The 16,771-nt window shown below is 37.0% G+C and overlaps 1 protein-coding gene across 1 annotated transcript; it reads right to left on the bottom strand.

The window, feature by feature from the left end:
• Positions 1 to 15,395: 15,395 nt before the first annotated feature.
• On the bottom strand, positions 15,396 to 15,794 carry LOC122126298 (tRNA-specific adenosine deaminase 2-like). Its single transcript, XM_042700995.1, has one exon. It carries the CDS (start codon positions 15,792 to 15,794, stop codon positions 15,396 to 15,398), a length of 399 nt encoding a protein of 132 aa, XP_042556929.1.
• Between the last annotated feature and the right edge of the window lie 977 nt (positions 15,795 to 16,771).

Genomic DNA, 16,771 nt, shown 5'->3' with positions numbered 1-16,771 from the left:
ACTGAGGGGAATCTAGGTTGGTTCCAGATCTTAGCTATGGTAAATAATGCTGCAATAAATATAGTTGTGTTGGTCGCTTTAGTGTGGTCTTGTTTGTAAACATTTGGGTAAATGCCCCAAAGTGGGATTAATGGGCCATAGGGGAGCTCTATGTGGAGTCTTTTGAGGAACCTCCATACTACTTTTCAAAGTGGTTGAACAAGTTTACACTCCCACCCACAATGAAGTAATGTTCCCTTCTGTACACATCCCCTCCAGGATCTGTTGTTATTAGAATTCTTGATTTTTGCCATTCTAACTGGGGTGAGGTGGTATCTTAATGTTGTTTTGATTTGCATTTCTTTTAGGGCTAGGGAGGCTGAGCATTTCTTCGTGTGTCTATTTGCCATCCTTTTTCTTCTTCAGAGAAGTTTCTCTTTAAGTCTTTAGCCCACTTATTTATTGGGCAGTTGTTTCTTTGAAGATTTGTTGTTTGGGGAATTAATATTTTTAGTTCCAAGTATATTTTAGATATGAGACCCTTGTCCGTTGTATGGCTAGTGAAGATCTTCTCCCAATCCGTGGGCTTTCTATTGAACTTGCTAGCTATGTCCTTTGCCATGCAGAATCTCTGCAACTTCATGTAATCCCATTTGTCCAACCTTTCTTTGATTTGTTTTGTTTCCGGGTCTCTATTATGAAAATTTTGGCCTGTGCCTAGGAGACCTAGGGTTTCTCCTATTCCATCCTGTAATGTTTTCAGAGTGTCTTCTTTGACTCTGAGGTCTTTGATCCATTTGGAGTTGATTTCTGTCTTGTTTTTACATGCATAAGCTTTCTATGATTTATTTGTTCTACAAGGAATTCTACTTTCCAATCTTTGTGTGACCAATTTTAGTTCTCTCTGATCAGTCTTTCTGACTCTCTCTCTCTCTGGAGTCTCATTTCAGTCTGCCTCATCAAAAATATGTTAGTTATCAGCTAAATGGCTCTCACCTTCTGTTTTTTGCCTGCCTTCATGTAGGCTGTTATAGCAGCCCTCACTGGCTGTGCTAACTGGAGGTTTTTTTGTTTGGTTGGTTTGTGTGTGTGTGTGTGTGTGTGTGTGTGTGTGTGTGTGTGAGTGTGTGTGTTGTTTTAAAGGTCTAGGATTACTATTCAATGTAGTAGCTTCTCTGGGCCCCAGTCATCCCTTGGCCTAACTAAATTCCTATTTTAATTCTCTCAAAATGAAGCAATCTGGCCTCCTTGCAAAGACATCAATAATCCTCTGTAATAATCCACTTACAGAAATGGTCTATCAGATGGTTTTTCAAGGCTTACTGTAAAAAAATGTTCATTTCCAAGTCACTACCATAAAGCAGATCACATCCCTGAGAGCAGACTTTTGGAAGGAAGTTTGCCCTTCCTTCTTTCTCTTATGATAGATCAAACCATAATATTCTACAGTTGTGGCCAGCCTGGAGCATATTTTCACAAGCATATTCTGTAGTGTAAAAGAGGACCAACTATCAAAACAAAGGTGAAAATACTTGTCTACTTCAGACTGATTTATCTTGCTTATATTTGTTGTTATTCTCATTACTTCAAACACATGGATAAATTATATTGGAATTAGACAAGTGGCAAAGTATTAATGGAATAAATATACAGTTTACTTTCATATATCCAATATAATACATTTAACCCATTATGGAAAATTAAATCCAATTATAGAAACAATGTCAGGAATATAAAATAAGCCTCAATACATATAATCTGGCACTCATACACCATCATCTACTCATAAATTCAGTCTGTCTATAAATATTTATTTTGTACAAAATAATAAAAATTTATTTAATGAATATGACTTTTAAGTATCATCTGAAATATTCCTCATGTATATAATTATATATATTTATATAGATACCATCTAGACAAGAATTTAACATGTATCTAAAAATAAAATTTCCACAATTTAAGCTAGTTGAGAGGAGTCATACCCTCGTGTATTGTGTGGTGTGAATTTTTCCACAACCCTTCTACCTAATACCAAGAGTTATTATGTGCAATAAATTATTATGAGAAATAATTTATTATTTGATGTTAAATGAGTGCTAGGTGTAGAATACACTTTGAATTATTACATTAATTCACAGAAATGAAACAATAATGATATATTATTTGTTTAAATTCTAAAGCTTCTCAAATTTACAATTCATGAAATATATTATTAAAGTTAGTTTCACATTTTTCTTTTGTTAAAATTTTATATTAAACATTCAATATTAAGAAGTCAATAGTAAGTAACTTACTATTAATATGATATACTATTAAACTGTGATTTGAATTATAGTTCTAACTAATTGTGATGTAAACAACATTTAATAGAATTATGGGTAATATTTTTTAAACTTACCAGTTTGTTATTTGTTTCCTAATTGTGTCATTTGTTATTCTTGGTCCAAGTCATCTCTTCACCTTGCTTAGTATTCTATTTTATCTCTATGGGTTTGCTGATTTTGCATTCTGTTTTCCTTTTTAGTGACTGACATGAGGCTGAAAATCTGTATGCTAGTTTATTACTTGCTATGTTAATATAAAATTACTGCTCTCCAAACTGTTCTACTCTACTCTACTACATACAGTATTTCCCCTCTCCCATCTCCTGTGTTGCTGCTTTCATATATTTTATTTTATTTATATTTATATTTTATTGTCAAGGTAATGTACAGTGGGGCTTTAGCTATAAAAGTAAGTTAATGAACTCATTTCTTTTCAAACTTGTTATCCCTTCTCCAATTTTTCTCCCTCTTCACTCCCAACACCCCCAAGATTATTTCTAACATATTGTCTTGTGAATACCACTGTTGCATAGGTTCCCCCTCTGTCCTTTGTCTCACCATTTTGTTTTTTCCCTTACCATTCCATAGTTCATATCAACATATTTACAATACCCAGGGTATCAAAATCAAAATACAGTGACTACAGGGGATAATGCACAGGTGGGAAAACACAAAGGATAAAAAGAATTCACCTAGAACATTAAGAACACCAACAAAGAACATGTCTTGTAGTTCATTTCACATGGAATCACCTTATATGCTGATATGTACTTACTTATTGAGCTATTCTGCTCATCTACAAAGATTATACTTGATGTACACAATAATGCTCCCCTATTACCCAGTAATCCCACTTCTGGGCATTTAACTAGGAGACCCAAAACAAGGCCACACTAAAGCTACCAGAACAATTATCTTTATCACAGTAGTATTCACCAGAGATAAGATAAGGAATCAACCCAGATGGCCCTCCGTAGATGAATGGATCAAGAAAATGGGACACACACACAGATACACACACATGGAATACTATGTTTATATTAGAAAGAAAGATATCACTTCATTCGTAAGGAAATGGAAGATCTTGGAAAAAATCATATTAAGTGAAGTAAGCCAGACTTAAAGAAACATAGGTCCTATGGTTTCCTTTATTTGTAATAATTAGTTTACATCAAGGATAATCTCATGCATTTTAATTTGACATTTTGTTCTATGTTGAGCATGCATCATTATTGCTATATTGTTTGTTATAATTTCTGCAAACAAGCAGGTATTTAAAGAATTACATTCATCCAAACCATTACTGAAGGAAAAACAACTAAAAAAGCAATCCCTACTAGGAAGAACAACTCCTACTTACTTAGCTTCATTCCTATGTAAAGCCAGTGTTGTCCCCTGTATCCTCATACGGTACATCACAACTCTATACCTGGTCATCCTGTATATCTACTATCTTCTACATTGTGACCTAAATGCCCAGCAATTCCACTTTGCTTTACTTTTTAAAAAGATTTCTCTCTTAATATTTGAGGTTTTTAAGAGAGAGAGAGAGAGAGAGAGAGAGAGAGAGAGAGAGAGAGTGTTTGTTTACAAAGAGCAGAGGACAACATTATTCTTCAATTAGAATACATCTTTCAGGTTATTGTAAGTTGTGGCTAATGCGAGAAGTCTTTTGCTATTTTAAGGATGAAACAGAAAAACATGATTGTGCATGTACCACAGTTGCTTTATTAGTGTATAGTTGAACACTGAACTTCGATTTATATCTTGGCTGTTGTGAATAATGTGAATGACAATGAACTACAGAATATTTACGAGTCACCCAGAGAGAAATGATCACATGATTGGTGGGTCAGATGATATTCCAACTTTGCATTTCTTTTTCTTTTTTTTCTTTTTCTTTCTTTTTTTTTTTTTTGTCGGTCGTGGAGCTTAAACTCTGGGACTGGGCGATGTCCCTCAGTTTCTCAGCTCAAGGCTAGTGCTCTACCACTTGAGCCACAGCATCTCTTCTGGTTTTCTGAGTGTTTATTGGAGGTAAGATTTTCACAGACTTTCCTGCCGGGGCTGGCTTTGAACCACAATCATCAGACCACAGCCTCTTTGGAAAACTGCATACTATTTTCGACTATTTTCTACTAACCCCTATTTTGACCAAGAGGGTAGAAAATTTCCTTTTCTCCACACTCTCATCAACATTCTTAGCTTTTGTTCAAAAGGTAATAAAGGGCAGATTTTCACTCTCTGCAATACCCCCCAGTGTTGCTTTAGACTTAAATCCAACCTCCTAAAGACTTGGAATTACAAGTCTTTACCACCACACCTGGTTCCTTTGATTTTTTTTTTTGATGAGTTATAATAGTTATGAAGTAGTATCATAGTAATTTTTTAATTTTTATTTTTTATTGTGAAAGTATGTACAGAGGGGTTACAATTATATGGGCAAGATAATGAGTACATTTATTTTCAAACATTGTACCCTCCTCCTTTGTTTCCCCTTCCCATCCCATTACATCCTCCCCCCTCACACCCCACCCAATCTTCCACATACACACCCACCAAAGTTGTAAAGTTCTTTTTCGACATAACGACTTGTACTTCTCATTGTGGCTTTGGGTCCACCTGTATCCCTATTTAAACGACTGGTTTTTCCCCTTCCCCTCCACAAATTATACTGACATCAAATACAGTGAAAGCAGGGGTTATACTGTGGGAGAGGAGCATACAAAGCAACAAAGAAATAATCTTATAAATGTGTTAGGAACAATATCATGAAAGAAAAAAAACAGTTCAATACATATCTTAGGGTTCATTTCCCTAACATCACCTTATCTGACCTTTTCTGCTTGACTCAGACATATACTAGATATTGCAAATAAAGGAAACCAAGGGACCTATATTTCTTTGTGCCTGTCTTGCTTCACCAAATATAATTTTTTCCAAGCCTTTCCATTTCCTAACAAATGGGGCAATGTCATTCTTTCTGATGGAGGCATAGAATTACATTGTGTATATATACCACATTTTCTTGATCCATTCATCTACTGAGGGGAATCTGGATTGGTTCCCTATCTTAGCTGTAGTAAATAATGCTGCAATAAACATAGTTGTGCTGGTAGCTTTAGTGTGATCTTGTTTGCAAACATTTGCGTAAATGCTCCAAAGTGGGATTAATGGGCCATAGGGGAGATCTATGTGGAGTCTTTTGAGGAACCTCCATACTACTTTCCAAAGTGGTTGAACAAGTTTACACTCCCACCCAAAATGAAGTAAGTTCCCTTCTGTCCACATCCCCTCCAGCATCTGTTGTTAATAGAGTTCTTTATTTTAGCAATTCTAACTGGTGTGAGGTGTTATATCAATGTTGTTTTGATTTGCATTTCTTTTATTGCTAGGGAGGTTGAGCTTTTCTTCATGTGTCTATTTGCCATTCTTCTTTCCTCTTCAGAGAAGTTTCTCTTTAAATATTTAGCCCACTTATATATCGGGCAATTGTTTCTTTGAGGATTTGTTGTTGGAGGATTTAATTTTTTTAATTCAACGTATATTTTAGATATGAGACCCTTGTCTGTTGTATTGCTAGTGAAGATCTTCTCCTAATTTGTGGGCTTTCTATTGATCTTGCTAGCTATGTCATTTGCCATGCAGAAACTCTGCAACTTCATGAAATCCCATTTGTCCAACCTTTATTTGATTTGTTGTGTTTCTGGGTCTCTATTAAAAGAAAATTTCGGCCTGCGCCAAGGAGACCCTACGGTTTCTCCTATTTCATCCTTTAAAGTTTTCAGAGTGTCTGCTTTGACTCTGAGGTCTTTGATCCATTTGGAGTTTATTCTGGTGTTGGGTGATGTATAAGGATCTTGGTTTAGTTTTCTCCAAATTGTTAACCAATTTTGCCAGCACCATTTACTGAAGAGGTTGTCTTTCTTCCATTCTACTTTTTTAGCTCCCTTATCAAAAATTAGATGGCTATAGGTCTGTAGGTTCATTTCTGGGTTTTCAATTCTATTCCATTGGTCCTGAAGTCTGTTCTTGTGCCAGTACCTAGCTGTTTTGATTATTATGGCTTTATAGCAGAGTTTGAATTTTGGTAATGATATTCCTCCAGCAGTGTTCTCTCTGTTGAGGATCATTTTTGCTATTTTTGATCTTTTATTGTTCGATATGAATTTTTGGATTGCCTCTTCTATTTCCTTGAGGAATGAGTTTTGAATTTTGATGGGTATCTCATTGAATTTGTAGATAACCTTGGGAAGTATTGCCATTTTCATGATGCTGATCATTCCAGTCCAGGAGCATGGGAGTTTTTGCCAATTTCTAAGTTCTGTTTTGATATCCTTTTTCAAGTTTTTAAAGTTTTCATCATAGAGGTCCTTCACTTCTTTGCTTAAGTTAATTCCTATGTATTTTATGTTTTGTGGGGCTATTACGAATGGAGTTGCTTTCCTACATTCAGCCACACTTTCCTCATTTTTGGCATTCAGAAAAGCCATTGATTTTTGAGGGTTAATTTTATACCCTGCTACTTTGCCAAATTTTGAATCAGCCTGAGTAATTTGGGAGTGGAGTCTATGGGATTCTTGAAATACAAGATCATGTCATTTGCAAAGAGGGAGTATTTTACTTCTTCTTAGGCTGTTTGGATCCCTTTTATGTTTGCATCTTATCTTGTTGCTGTAGCTAGGCATTCTAGTACTAGGTTGAAGAGAAGTGGAGAGAGTGGACGTCCTTGTCTTGTATCTCAGTTAAGAGGAAATGGCTTTAGTTTTTCAATATTAAGTGTAATGCTGTATTAAGGAATTATTATTGTATTAAGGAATGTTCATGGATGCCTAATTTTTCCAAAATCTTCATCATAAAGGGGTGCTGGATCTTCTCAAATGCTTTTTCTGCATCGATTGAGATAACCATGTGGTTCTTAACCTTGCTCCTATTGATGTGATGAATTATGTTAATTGATTTGCGTATTTTGAAGCAGTTTTGCATCCCTGAAATGAATCCTGTTTGATCGTGGTGTATGATTTTTTGGATGAACTGTTGAAGTGGATTGGCCAAAATTTTGTTGAGAAGTTTTACATCAATGTTCATCAAAGAAATATGTCTGTAGTCCTCTTTCTTGATGAGTCCTTGCCTGGATTTGGGATGAGGGATATGATGGCTTCATAGAATGTGTTTGGTAGTGAACTTTCTCTTTCAATTTCATTGGAGAATTGGAGGAGTATTGGTGTGAGCTCTGCTTTGAAGGCCTGGTAGAATTCTGCTGTAAAACCATCTGGTCCTTGACTTTTCTTAGATGGGTGGTCTCTTATTGCTGTTTCTATTTCAATGCTGGTCTGGACCTTTAAGGATGGTTTCACTCATCTTGGTTAAATTTTGGCATGTCAACATTTGCTAGGAAAAGGTCCCCATTTCTGCCAAATTCTCAAACTTATTAGCATAAATTTTTGAGAAGTATTCCCTTTTAATTTTCTTTTTTTTAATAATTTTTAAAAAGAGATTTCTTGTTTCTTCTTTATTTTTTTATTTTTTATTTATTTTATTTTATTTTATTTGTGAAAATACTACAGAGGGGTTACAATTACATGGGCAGGATAATGCACACATTTCTTACCAAACATTGCAGCCTCCTCCTTTGTTTACCCTTCACCTCGCTTCCCAGCCTCCCCCCTCCACCCCCACCGATATTGTAAACCTCGTTTTTGACATGACAATTTGTACTTCTCATTGTTGCAACAGGTCCACCTGAATCCTTAAACGGCTTGTTTTTCCCCATCTCCTCCACAAGTTATACTGACATCAAATATATTGAAAACGGGGATTATACTGTGGGGGAGAGACATACAAAGCAACAAAGAAATAATATTATAAATGAGTTAGAAACACATGCATGAAAGAAAAAAAACCATTAAAATACCTATCTAAGGGTTCATTTTCCTAACATCACATTATCTGACTTTTTCCGCTTGACTCATACATATACTAGATATTGCAAATAAGGGAAACCATGGGACCTATGTTTCTTTGGGCCTGGCTTACTTCACTTAATATAATTTTTTCCAAGTTTTTCCATTTCCTAACAAATGGAGCAATGTCATTCTTTCTGATGGAGGCATAGAATTCCATTGTGTATATATATCACATTTTCTTGATCCATTCATCTACTGAAGGGCATCTGGGTTGGTTCCACATCTTAGCTATGGTAAATAATGCTGCAATAAACATAGTTGTGCTGGTCGCTTTAGTGTGGTCTTGTTTGTAAACATTAGGGTAAATGCCCAAAAGTGGGATTGCTGGGTCATAGGGGAGCTCTAAGTGAAGTCTTTTGAGGAACCTCCATACTGCTTTCCAAAGTGGTTGAACATGTTTACATTCCCACCAACAATGAAGTAAGGTTCCCTTTTGTCCACTTCCCCTCCAGCATCTGTTGTTAGAGTTCTTGATTTTTGCCATTCTAACTGGAGTGAGGTAGTATCTCAAAGTTGCTTTGATTTGCATTTCTTTTATGGCTAGGGATGTTGAGCATTTCTTCATGTGTCTATTGGCCATCCTTCTTTCTTCTTCAGAGAAGTTTCTCTTTAAGTCTTTAGCCCACTTCTTTATTGGGCAGTTGTTTCTTTGAGGATTTGTTGTTGGGGGATTTAATTTTTTGAGTTCCTAGTACATTTTAGATATGAGACCCTTGTCCGTTGTATGGCTAGTGAAGATCTTCTCCCAATCCGTGGGCTTTCTATTGATCTTGCCAGTTATGTACTTTGCCATGCAGATGCTCTGGAACTTCATGAAATCCCATTTGTCCAACCTTTCTTTGATTTGTTGTTTTTCCTGGTCTCTATTAAGAAAATTTCGGCCTGCTCCAAGGAGACCTAGGGTTTCTCCTATTCCATCCTGTAATGTTTACAGAGTGTCTGATTGACTCCGAGGTCTTTGAACATTTGGAGTTGATTCTAGTGCAGGGTGATATATAAGGATCTAGCTTCAGTTTTCTACAAGTAGTTAACCAATTTCACCAGCACCATTTACTGAAGAGGCTGTCTTTCTTCCATTCTATTATTTTAGCTCCCTTTTCGAAGATTAGATGGCTACAGGTCTGTAGGTTCATTTCTGAGTTTTCAATTCTATTCCATTGTTCCTGAGGTCTGTTCTTATGCCAGTAGCAAGCTGTTTTGATTACTATGGCTTTATAGTAGAGTTTGAAATTTGGTATTGATATTCCTCCAGCAGTGTTCTTTCTGTTGAGGAGCGTTTTTGCTATTCAGGGTCTTTTATTGTTCCATATGAATTTTTGAATTGCCTCTTCTATTTCCTTGAGGAATGAGGTTGGAATTTTGATATATATCACACTGAATTTGGAGAGAGCCTTGGGAAGTATTGCCATTTTCACGATGTTAATCTTTCCAATCCAGGAGCATGGGAGGTTTTGCCATTTTCAAAGTTCTGTGTTGATTTCCTTTTTCAAGATTTTTAAGTTTTCATCATAGAGGTCCTTCACTTCTTTGGGTAAGTTAATTCCTAGGTATTTTATTTTTTGTGGTGCTATTATAAATGGAGTTCCTTTCCTAATTTCAACCACACTTTTCTCATTGTTGGCATACAAAAAAGCCATTGATTTGGGGGGGTTAATTTTATACCCTGCTACTTTGTCAAAGTTTTGAATCAGCTTGAGTAATTTAGGAGTGGAGTATATGGGATTCTTTAAATACAAGATCATGTCATCTGTGAAGAGGGAGAGTTTTATTTCTTCTTTCCCTATTTGGATCCCCTTTATGTTCGCATCTTGTCTTATTGCTGTAGCTAGGCCTTCTAATACTAGATTGAAGAGAAGTGGAGAGAGTGGACATCCTTGTCTTGTTCTTGAGTTAAGAGGAAATGGCTTTAGTTTTTCACCATTAATTATAATGGTGGCTGTAGGTTTGTCATAAACAGCCTTTATTGTATTGAGGAATGTTCCATGGATACCTAATTTTTCCAGAACCTTCATCATAAAGGGGTGTTGCATCTTGTCGAATGCTTTTACTTCATATATTGAAATAACCATGTGGTTCTTATTCTTGCTCCTGTTGATGTGATGAATAATATTAATTGATTTGCATATATTGTACCAGTTTGCACCCTGAAATGAATCCTGTTTGATTGTGTTGTATGATTTTTTTGGGTGAATTGTTGAAGTAGATTGGCCAAAATTTTGTTGAGAAGTTTTGCATCAATGTTCATCAAAGAAATGGGTCTATAGTTCTCTTTCTTTGATGAGTCCCTGCCTGATTTTGGGATGAGGGTTATGATGGCTTCATAGAATGTTTTCGGTAGTGAACTTTCTCTTTCAATTTCATTGAAGAGTTGGAGGAGTATTGGTGTGAGCTCTGCTTTGAAGGCCTTGTAAAATTCTGCTGTAAAACCATCTGGTCTTGGACTTTCTTAGCTGGGAGATCTCTTATTGCTCTTTGTATTTCAATGCTTGATATGGGCCTGTTAAGATGGTTTAACTCATCTTGGTTTAGTTTTGGCATGTCAATATTTGCTAGGATAGGTGCATTTCTGCCAAGTTCTCAAACTTATTAGCATAAAGTTTTGAGAAGTATTCCCTTATAATGTTCTGAATCTTGGTTGTTTCTTAAGGTGATGTTTCCATTCTCATCTCTGAGTTTATTTACTTGGGTGTGATCTCTTCTTTTTCTCCTGAGATTTGCTAAAAGTCTGTCAATTTTGTTAATTTTCTTGAATAACCATCTCTTTGTTTTGTTGATTGTTTCTATAGTTGTTTTGGATTCTAATTCATTTAATTCTGATTTAATTTTAATTATTTCTCTCTGTCTATTGTATTGGGCCTTATCTTGCTGCTCTTTTTCAAGGAGGTTTAGATGTGTCATTAAATTGTTGGTTTCAGATCTCTCGTATTTGTTGATATAGGAGCTTAGAGCTATAAACTTGCCTCTGAGTACTGCCTTGTCTGTGTCCCAGAGGAGCTGGTAAATTGTGTGCTCATTTTTGTTGAATAGCATGAACATTTGAATTCCCTTTCTAATCTCAATGACCCACTCGTGATTCAGCAGTGTGTTGTTCAGCCTCCATGTGTTACCAGACTTTCTTTGGTGGCTTTTGGTGTTGAGTTCTAATTTTATTCCCTTGTGGTCTGAGAGAATGCAAGATATAACTTCAATGTTTCTGAATTTAGACAGTTTTGCTTTGTGGCCTAAAATGTGGTCTATTTTAGAAAATGTTCCATGTGCTACTGAGAAAAACGTGTATTCTGATGCTGCTGGGTGAAATGTTCGATAGATGTCTGTAAAATCTAGTTGATCAATGCAGCTGTTTAAATCTGCGGTTTCTCTGTTGAGTTTTTGCCGAGTTGATCTATCTAGTGGGGAGAGTGGTGTGTTAAAATCTCCAACAATTAATGTCTTTGGATCTATGTGGGATTTGAGGGAAAGTAGTGTTTCTTGGATAAATTTGAGTGCTCCATTGTTTGGCGAATAGATATTTAGAATTGTATTCTCCTGAAGGAGAGATCCGTTAATTAGTATGTAGCGACCTTCTTTATCTCTTCTCACGAATTTTAACTTGAAATCAAATTCATCTGATATTAGGATTGCAACTCCCTTCTGTTTATGGGGGCCGTTTGCATGGTAGATATTGCTCCAGCCTTTAACATTGAAAATGTGTTTGTTTTTATGGGCAGGAGATGTGACTCCTGAAGGCAGCAGATAGAAGGATCTTGTTTTTTAATCCAATTAGACAGTCTGTGTCGCTTAATTGGAGAGTTAAGTCCGTTAATGCTGAGATAGGACTGAGAGGTAATTGGGATTTCCTGCCATGTTATCCACCTTCTTGGGGGCTGCAAAAACTGTGTCGCATCTGTGGCGGCTGCTGGTAAGAGCTCAGATCTCTCTATTTGCCTTGATTTTCCTTAGCTGGCCTAACTCTCTGTCCTGTGATGGCACACTTGGTGTGATTCTCTGGCTTAGGACTGTTCACTGGAACTCTAAAACTGCTTTCTATGGGAGAGCTTGTTTAGCCTCCAGCTTCTCCTCTGCCATCTTCCCCGCCACCTCCTTGGCTTAACTTGTTCAATAGTAGCATTTTCTCTTTATACCTATATAATTTTCAAGTAACAAATTTTGAGAATTTTTAGTTTTCAGTTTTTTGTATCTCCTTTCTATCCCTCCCTTTCTCTCATCCTATCCTTTTCTTCTCTCAAGATCATCTATAAACTTACATAATTTTTAAGTGTTTCATTTTTTAAATTTAAATTTTTGTTTTTTCCATTTTTTCTTGTTTTTTTTTTTTAATTGTGAGAATGCATACAGAGGAGTTAAAATTACATGGGCAAGGTAACAAATAACTTTCTTATCAAGAATTGTTGCCTCCTCTTTGTTTCCCCTTCTATCCCTTGCCATACTCCACCATCCTCCTACCCGAACTTCCCCCCACCACCCACCAAAGTTGTAAAGTTCTTTTGTTGACATAATGACTTGTACATCTCTTTGTTGCAATGGGTCCACCTGTATCCCTATTTAAATGATTTTTTCCCCTTCCCCTCCACAAATCATACCAAATACAGTGAAAGCACAGGTTATACCATAGGGAAGGGACATACAAAGAAACATAGAAATCATCTTATAAATATGATAGAAACAATTGCATGAAAGGATAAAAAAACTTTTGAATACTTATCTTGGGGTTCATTCCCCTAACGTTAATTTATCTGATCTTTTCTGCTTGACTCAGACATATACTAGTTGTTGCAAATAAGGGAGACCATGGGACCTATTTTACCTTGGGCCTGGCTTACTTCACTTAATATAATTTTTTCCAAGTCTTTCCCTTTCTGAACAAATGGGGCAATGTCCTTCTTTCTGATGGAGGCATAGAATTCCATTGTGTATATATACCACATTTTCTTTATCCATTTATCTACTGAGGGACATCTGGGTTGGTTCCCTATTTTAGCTATGGTAAATAAAGCTGTAATAAACATAGTCGTGCTGGTAGCTATAGTGTAGTCTTGGAGTTTTACTGTGGTCTTGTGTTTTTCGTGTCTCCTTTCTATCCCTCCCTTCTTCTCATCCTATCCTTTTCTTCTCTCAATATCATCTATAAACTTACATAATTTTTAAGTATTTATCTTTTTTTTTCATGGCACTAACATTTAATGAGAAGACAAATTTTAGAGTAGTAAAATTGAAGTTGCATGCATCATTGTTGTAGATTTGAAACCATGCATATCCTTCCTCATAAAATGTCTCAAATGCCGTTAAAAACACCACATGTAAAACCAAGCAATTATAAGTCCTTCGAAGCATGTAACTGTGATTAGCTGCTATTCTCAGCAATATAAAAATACTTCCACCACAATTTCATTCCAGTCTGTAAAGTAATTCAAAGCAAACAAGTTGGAGACATCGCTCAAATGGCAGAAGCAACAAATACAGATGCTTTGTATCAAGGAAATGAATCCACTGAAGAAATGAACCCATCTGAGGAGCGGTCCTCTGGGGCCTGGGACTAGGCTTCTGGTGGAACACTGAGGCTCCCTTCTTGGAAGAGACGTATACTGCAGCTGGGGTAGCTCTGCCAAACGTCAGGACACTTTTTGCACCCAGTAACACTGAAAGTTTTGTTGTGGATATTCTTTCCTGTGCAGTTTCAAATTTTAGGTATTAAATTTAACAGTTATAACCTGTATTTTCAAATGAGGAACAGCTGATTTCGGATTAAATGTATCATGCTACTTAATTTTGCAACTGGCATTCACACCAGTGGGCATTCTTCTTCACCTTGTTCCTTTTTAATTTCGCTGTAACTTTTTGCTTTGACAGTGTCTTGTTGAACTCCCTCTGCCTTCCAAGTGATGGGGTTACAGATGTGTATTACTATGACCAACTGTTGTTGGAACTCTTCACCCTCCAGTATATAACTACATTTTTTTCATCCATCCTTGTGAGAATATAATCTTGCTGAGGCAGAAGACCCTGTTTTGGTTCAGGGAACCAAAGAACTGTCTTATTTATGTTATTGTCCTTTAATGCTTTGCCCCTTAAAAAGAGAAATATCTTAAGATTCTATTATAGCAACATGGTACAATTTTTAAATGACCCTTAGGCACTTGTTTAAAAACATTTTTTCTATGTATTTAATAAAATCAATAGATTTCACAATCACATGTATACAGTGTATACAAATAATATACAATGTAGAAAAAAGCCAGACTTGCCCAGCACTGGTGGCTAACACCTGTAATCCTAGCGACTAAAAAATGCTGAGATCTGAGGGTCACAGTTTGAAGCCAGGCTGGGGGGAAAAGTCCGTGAGACTCATCTGCAATTAACCAACATAAAGCTAGGACTGGAGGTGTGACTCAAGTTTGAGCAAAAAACCCAGAGAGTAACAACATGTTGAGTTCAAGCCCTAAAGCCAACACACACACAAACACACTCACACTCACGCAGCCAATACACTGGGAGACCACAACAGCTATAAAGAATGAAAATCCAACTCCACCTCCAAAAAGCCAGTTGTAAAGGACACACGTGACCATGGCTTTCTATTCCAAATGAGTGCAGGTGATGGGGTGTGGATGGACACTGAAATCCCAGCCTGCACTCAGCTGGAATGGATTGAAGCTGTGGCTTAAAGACATGTACTGTTTGCTAATTCCTAAAACCTCAAACTTTAGTTTTTCCCCCCCTTCATAAAAATGTTCTTTCAGCTGTGGAGAAGCTAATACTTGTTTACAATTGTCAGCCTTTTAAGAAGCACTAATTTGTTCCCTTAAGAGTGCAAATGTTATTCTCCGTCTTCCCGGAGAATAACAAACAACACATAATATATGCTCCCTCCATGTCAGCAGCTTTTCAGGCTGGGGATTCCATCCAGGTCACCATGGGGCTTTCGTCTTTCATTACAAGTTCAGGATTTCTGAAATTCCTTCTTCCGAACTTTTGATTTTGGTGCATAAGGATTTTCTTGCTTGTAGAAGGCCTTTAACAGTTCCACAGCTTCCTCGGCCCGATATCCAGGGATGCACTGAAATGGTTTTCCCGTATTTGGTAAGTCAGAAGAGGCAACATTTAGAACGGAGCCACAGCCACCAAATCATTCATTCTGACAGCCGTAGACGACCAGCGGGATTTTCATCAGGCCGAGAGCAGCTGCACACATAATGCAGGGTTCCACAGTGACATACAACACGGTACATTCAAACACAGCAGAAGGACTCTGGCCATTTCGTTGACACCAATCTAGGACTTGATCAATGGCCACCATTTCTGCATGTCGAGTAGCATTTTTGGTTTGATTCACTTCATTTCTTCCCTTCCCCACGATTTCATTGTTGTAGACCATAAGAGAGCCAACAGGGACTTCGGTATTTTCAAGGGCGTCTTTGGCCATGCGCATCGCTTCCTCCATCCACCGTGCCGTCTCCAGGGCCAAAGACACGGCGGTCGAGATGCCCAGGGCTGGCATGGACGCGGCCAACGCCTCTGCCTCCATCCAGCCGGGTTAACGCACAGCTCTGACTCGCAGGTCTTCGGGGCCGGGAACTAAGTATTTATCTTTTTAAATTTAAATTTTTGTTTTTCTATATTTTCTGGGTTTTTTTTTCTTAATGTCTCTCCTATCATTCTGTCCAATCCATTTCCCTCTCTGAGATTAGGCCTTGGTTAAATTCACTCTCATCTTACCTCGCCACCACCCTATAATTCTATTTTTCCCCACATTTCTCCCTACATCTAATAATTTCTGGTTTGCCAATTTTTTTCTTTGCTATTCTTATCCCATTAATCCATAGTTGTTTGATGTTGAATAGATTGTATCTGTTGAACTAGATTGCGTCTATAGCCTTTTGACTGTGCAACTACCGAACTTTGGTTGATGCTTGCCTTAAAATTATGTTCTAGCACAAAATTAGTGTTACTTTCATACCAAATGAGCAGAAAAAGCCAGAAAAACAGAAGAAAAATGGCAAGTCCAGGTATCTGGACTCCCACTCATGATAAACAGTTGACAGAATAGTTAGTGAATAATCCAGAGGACAGTTCCCAAAAATCTGTACAAACAATACTGGTAAAAATGGTGAATGAAAAGATTGAAAACCTGCAAAGGACTCAGTGTGAGCATGATAGGGAGAGAGAGAGGCAAACCAAAGATTAATACTGGAATCTCGTGAGAGTGCAGAAACTACTCAAAGATTGGTACAGGAAGTGCGTGAGCAGATTTAGAACAGTCAAAGAGCAATACAGGAATTGCATAAGCAGGCTGACAACAATCAAAGAGAAACACAGCAATTGCATGAGGAGGAGGATAACAGAAAAAGAGAAACACAGGTATTGTGTAAGCAGGTTGAGAACAGTCAAAGAGAACTTCCGGAATTGCATGAACATGAGGAAGCTAATGAAAGAGTAATACAGCAATTGTGAGAGCGGAATGAGAATACACAAAGATCAAGAGAGACATTAATGGAATCCATA

The sequence above is a fragment of the Dipodomys spectabilis genome, unplaced genomic scaffold (genome assembly GCF_019054845.1).
Source record: "Dipodomys spectabilis isolate Male_0828 unplaced genomic scaffold, ASM1905484v1 ptg000274l, whole genome shotgun sequence".
Classification (NCBI taxonomy): domain Eukaryota; kingdom Metazoa; phylum Chordata; class Mammalia; order Rodentia; family Heteromyidae; genus Dipodomys; species Dipodomys spectabilis.
The sequence above is the reverse complement of the archived record's forward strand: the minus strand, read 5'-3'. Positions and strand labels throughout refer to the sequence as shown.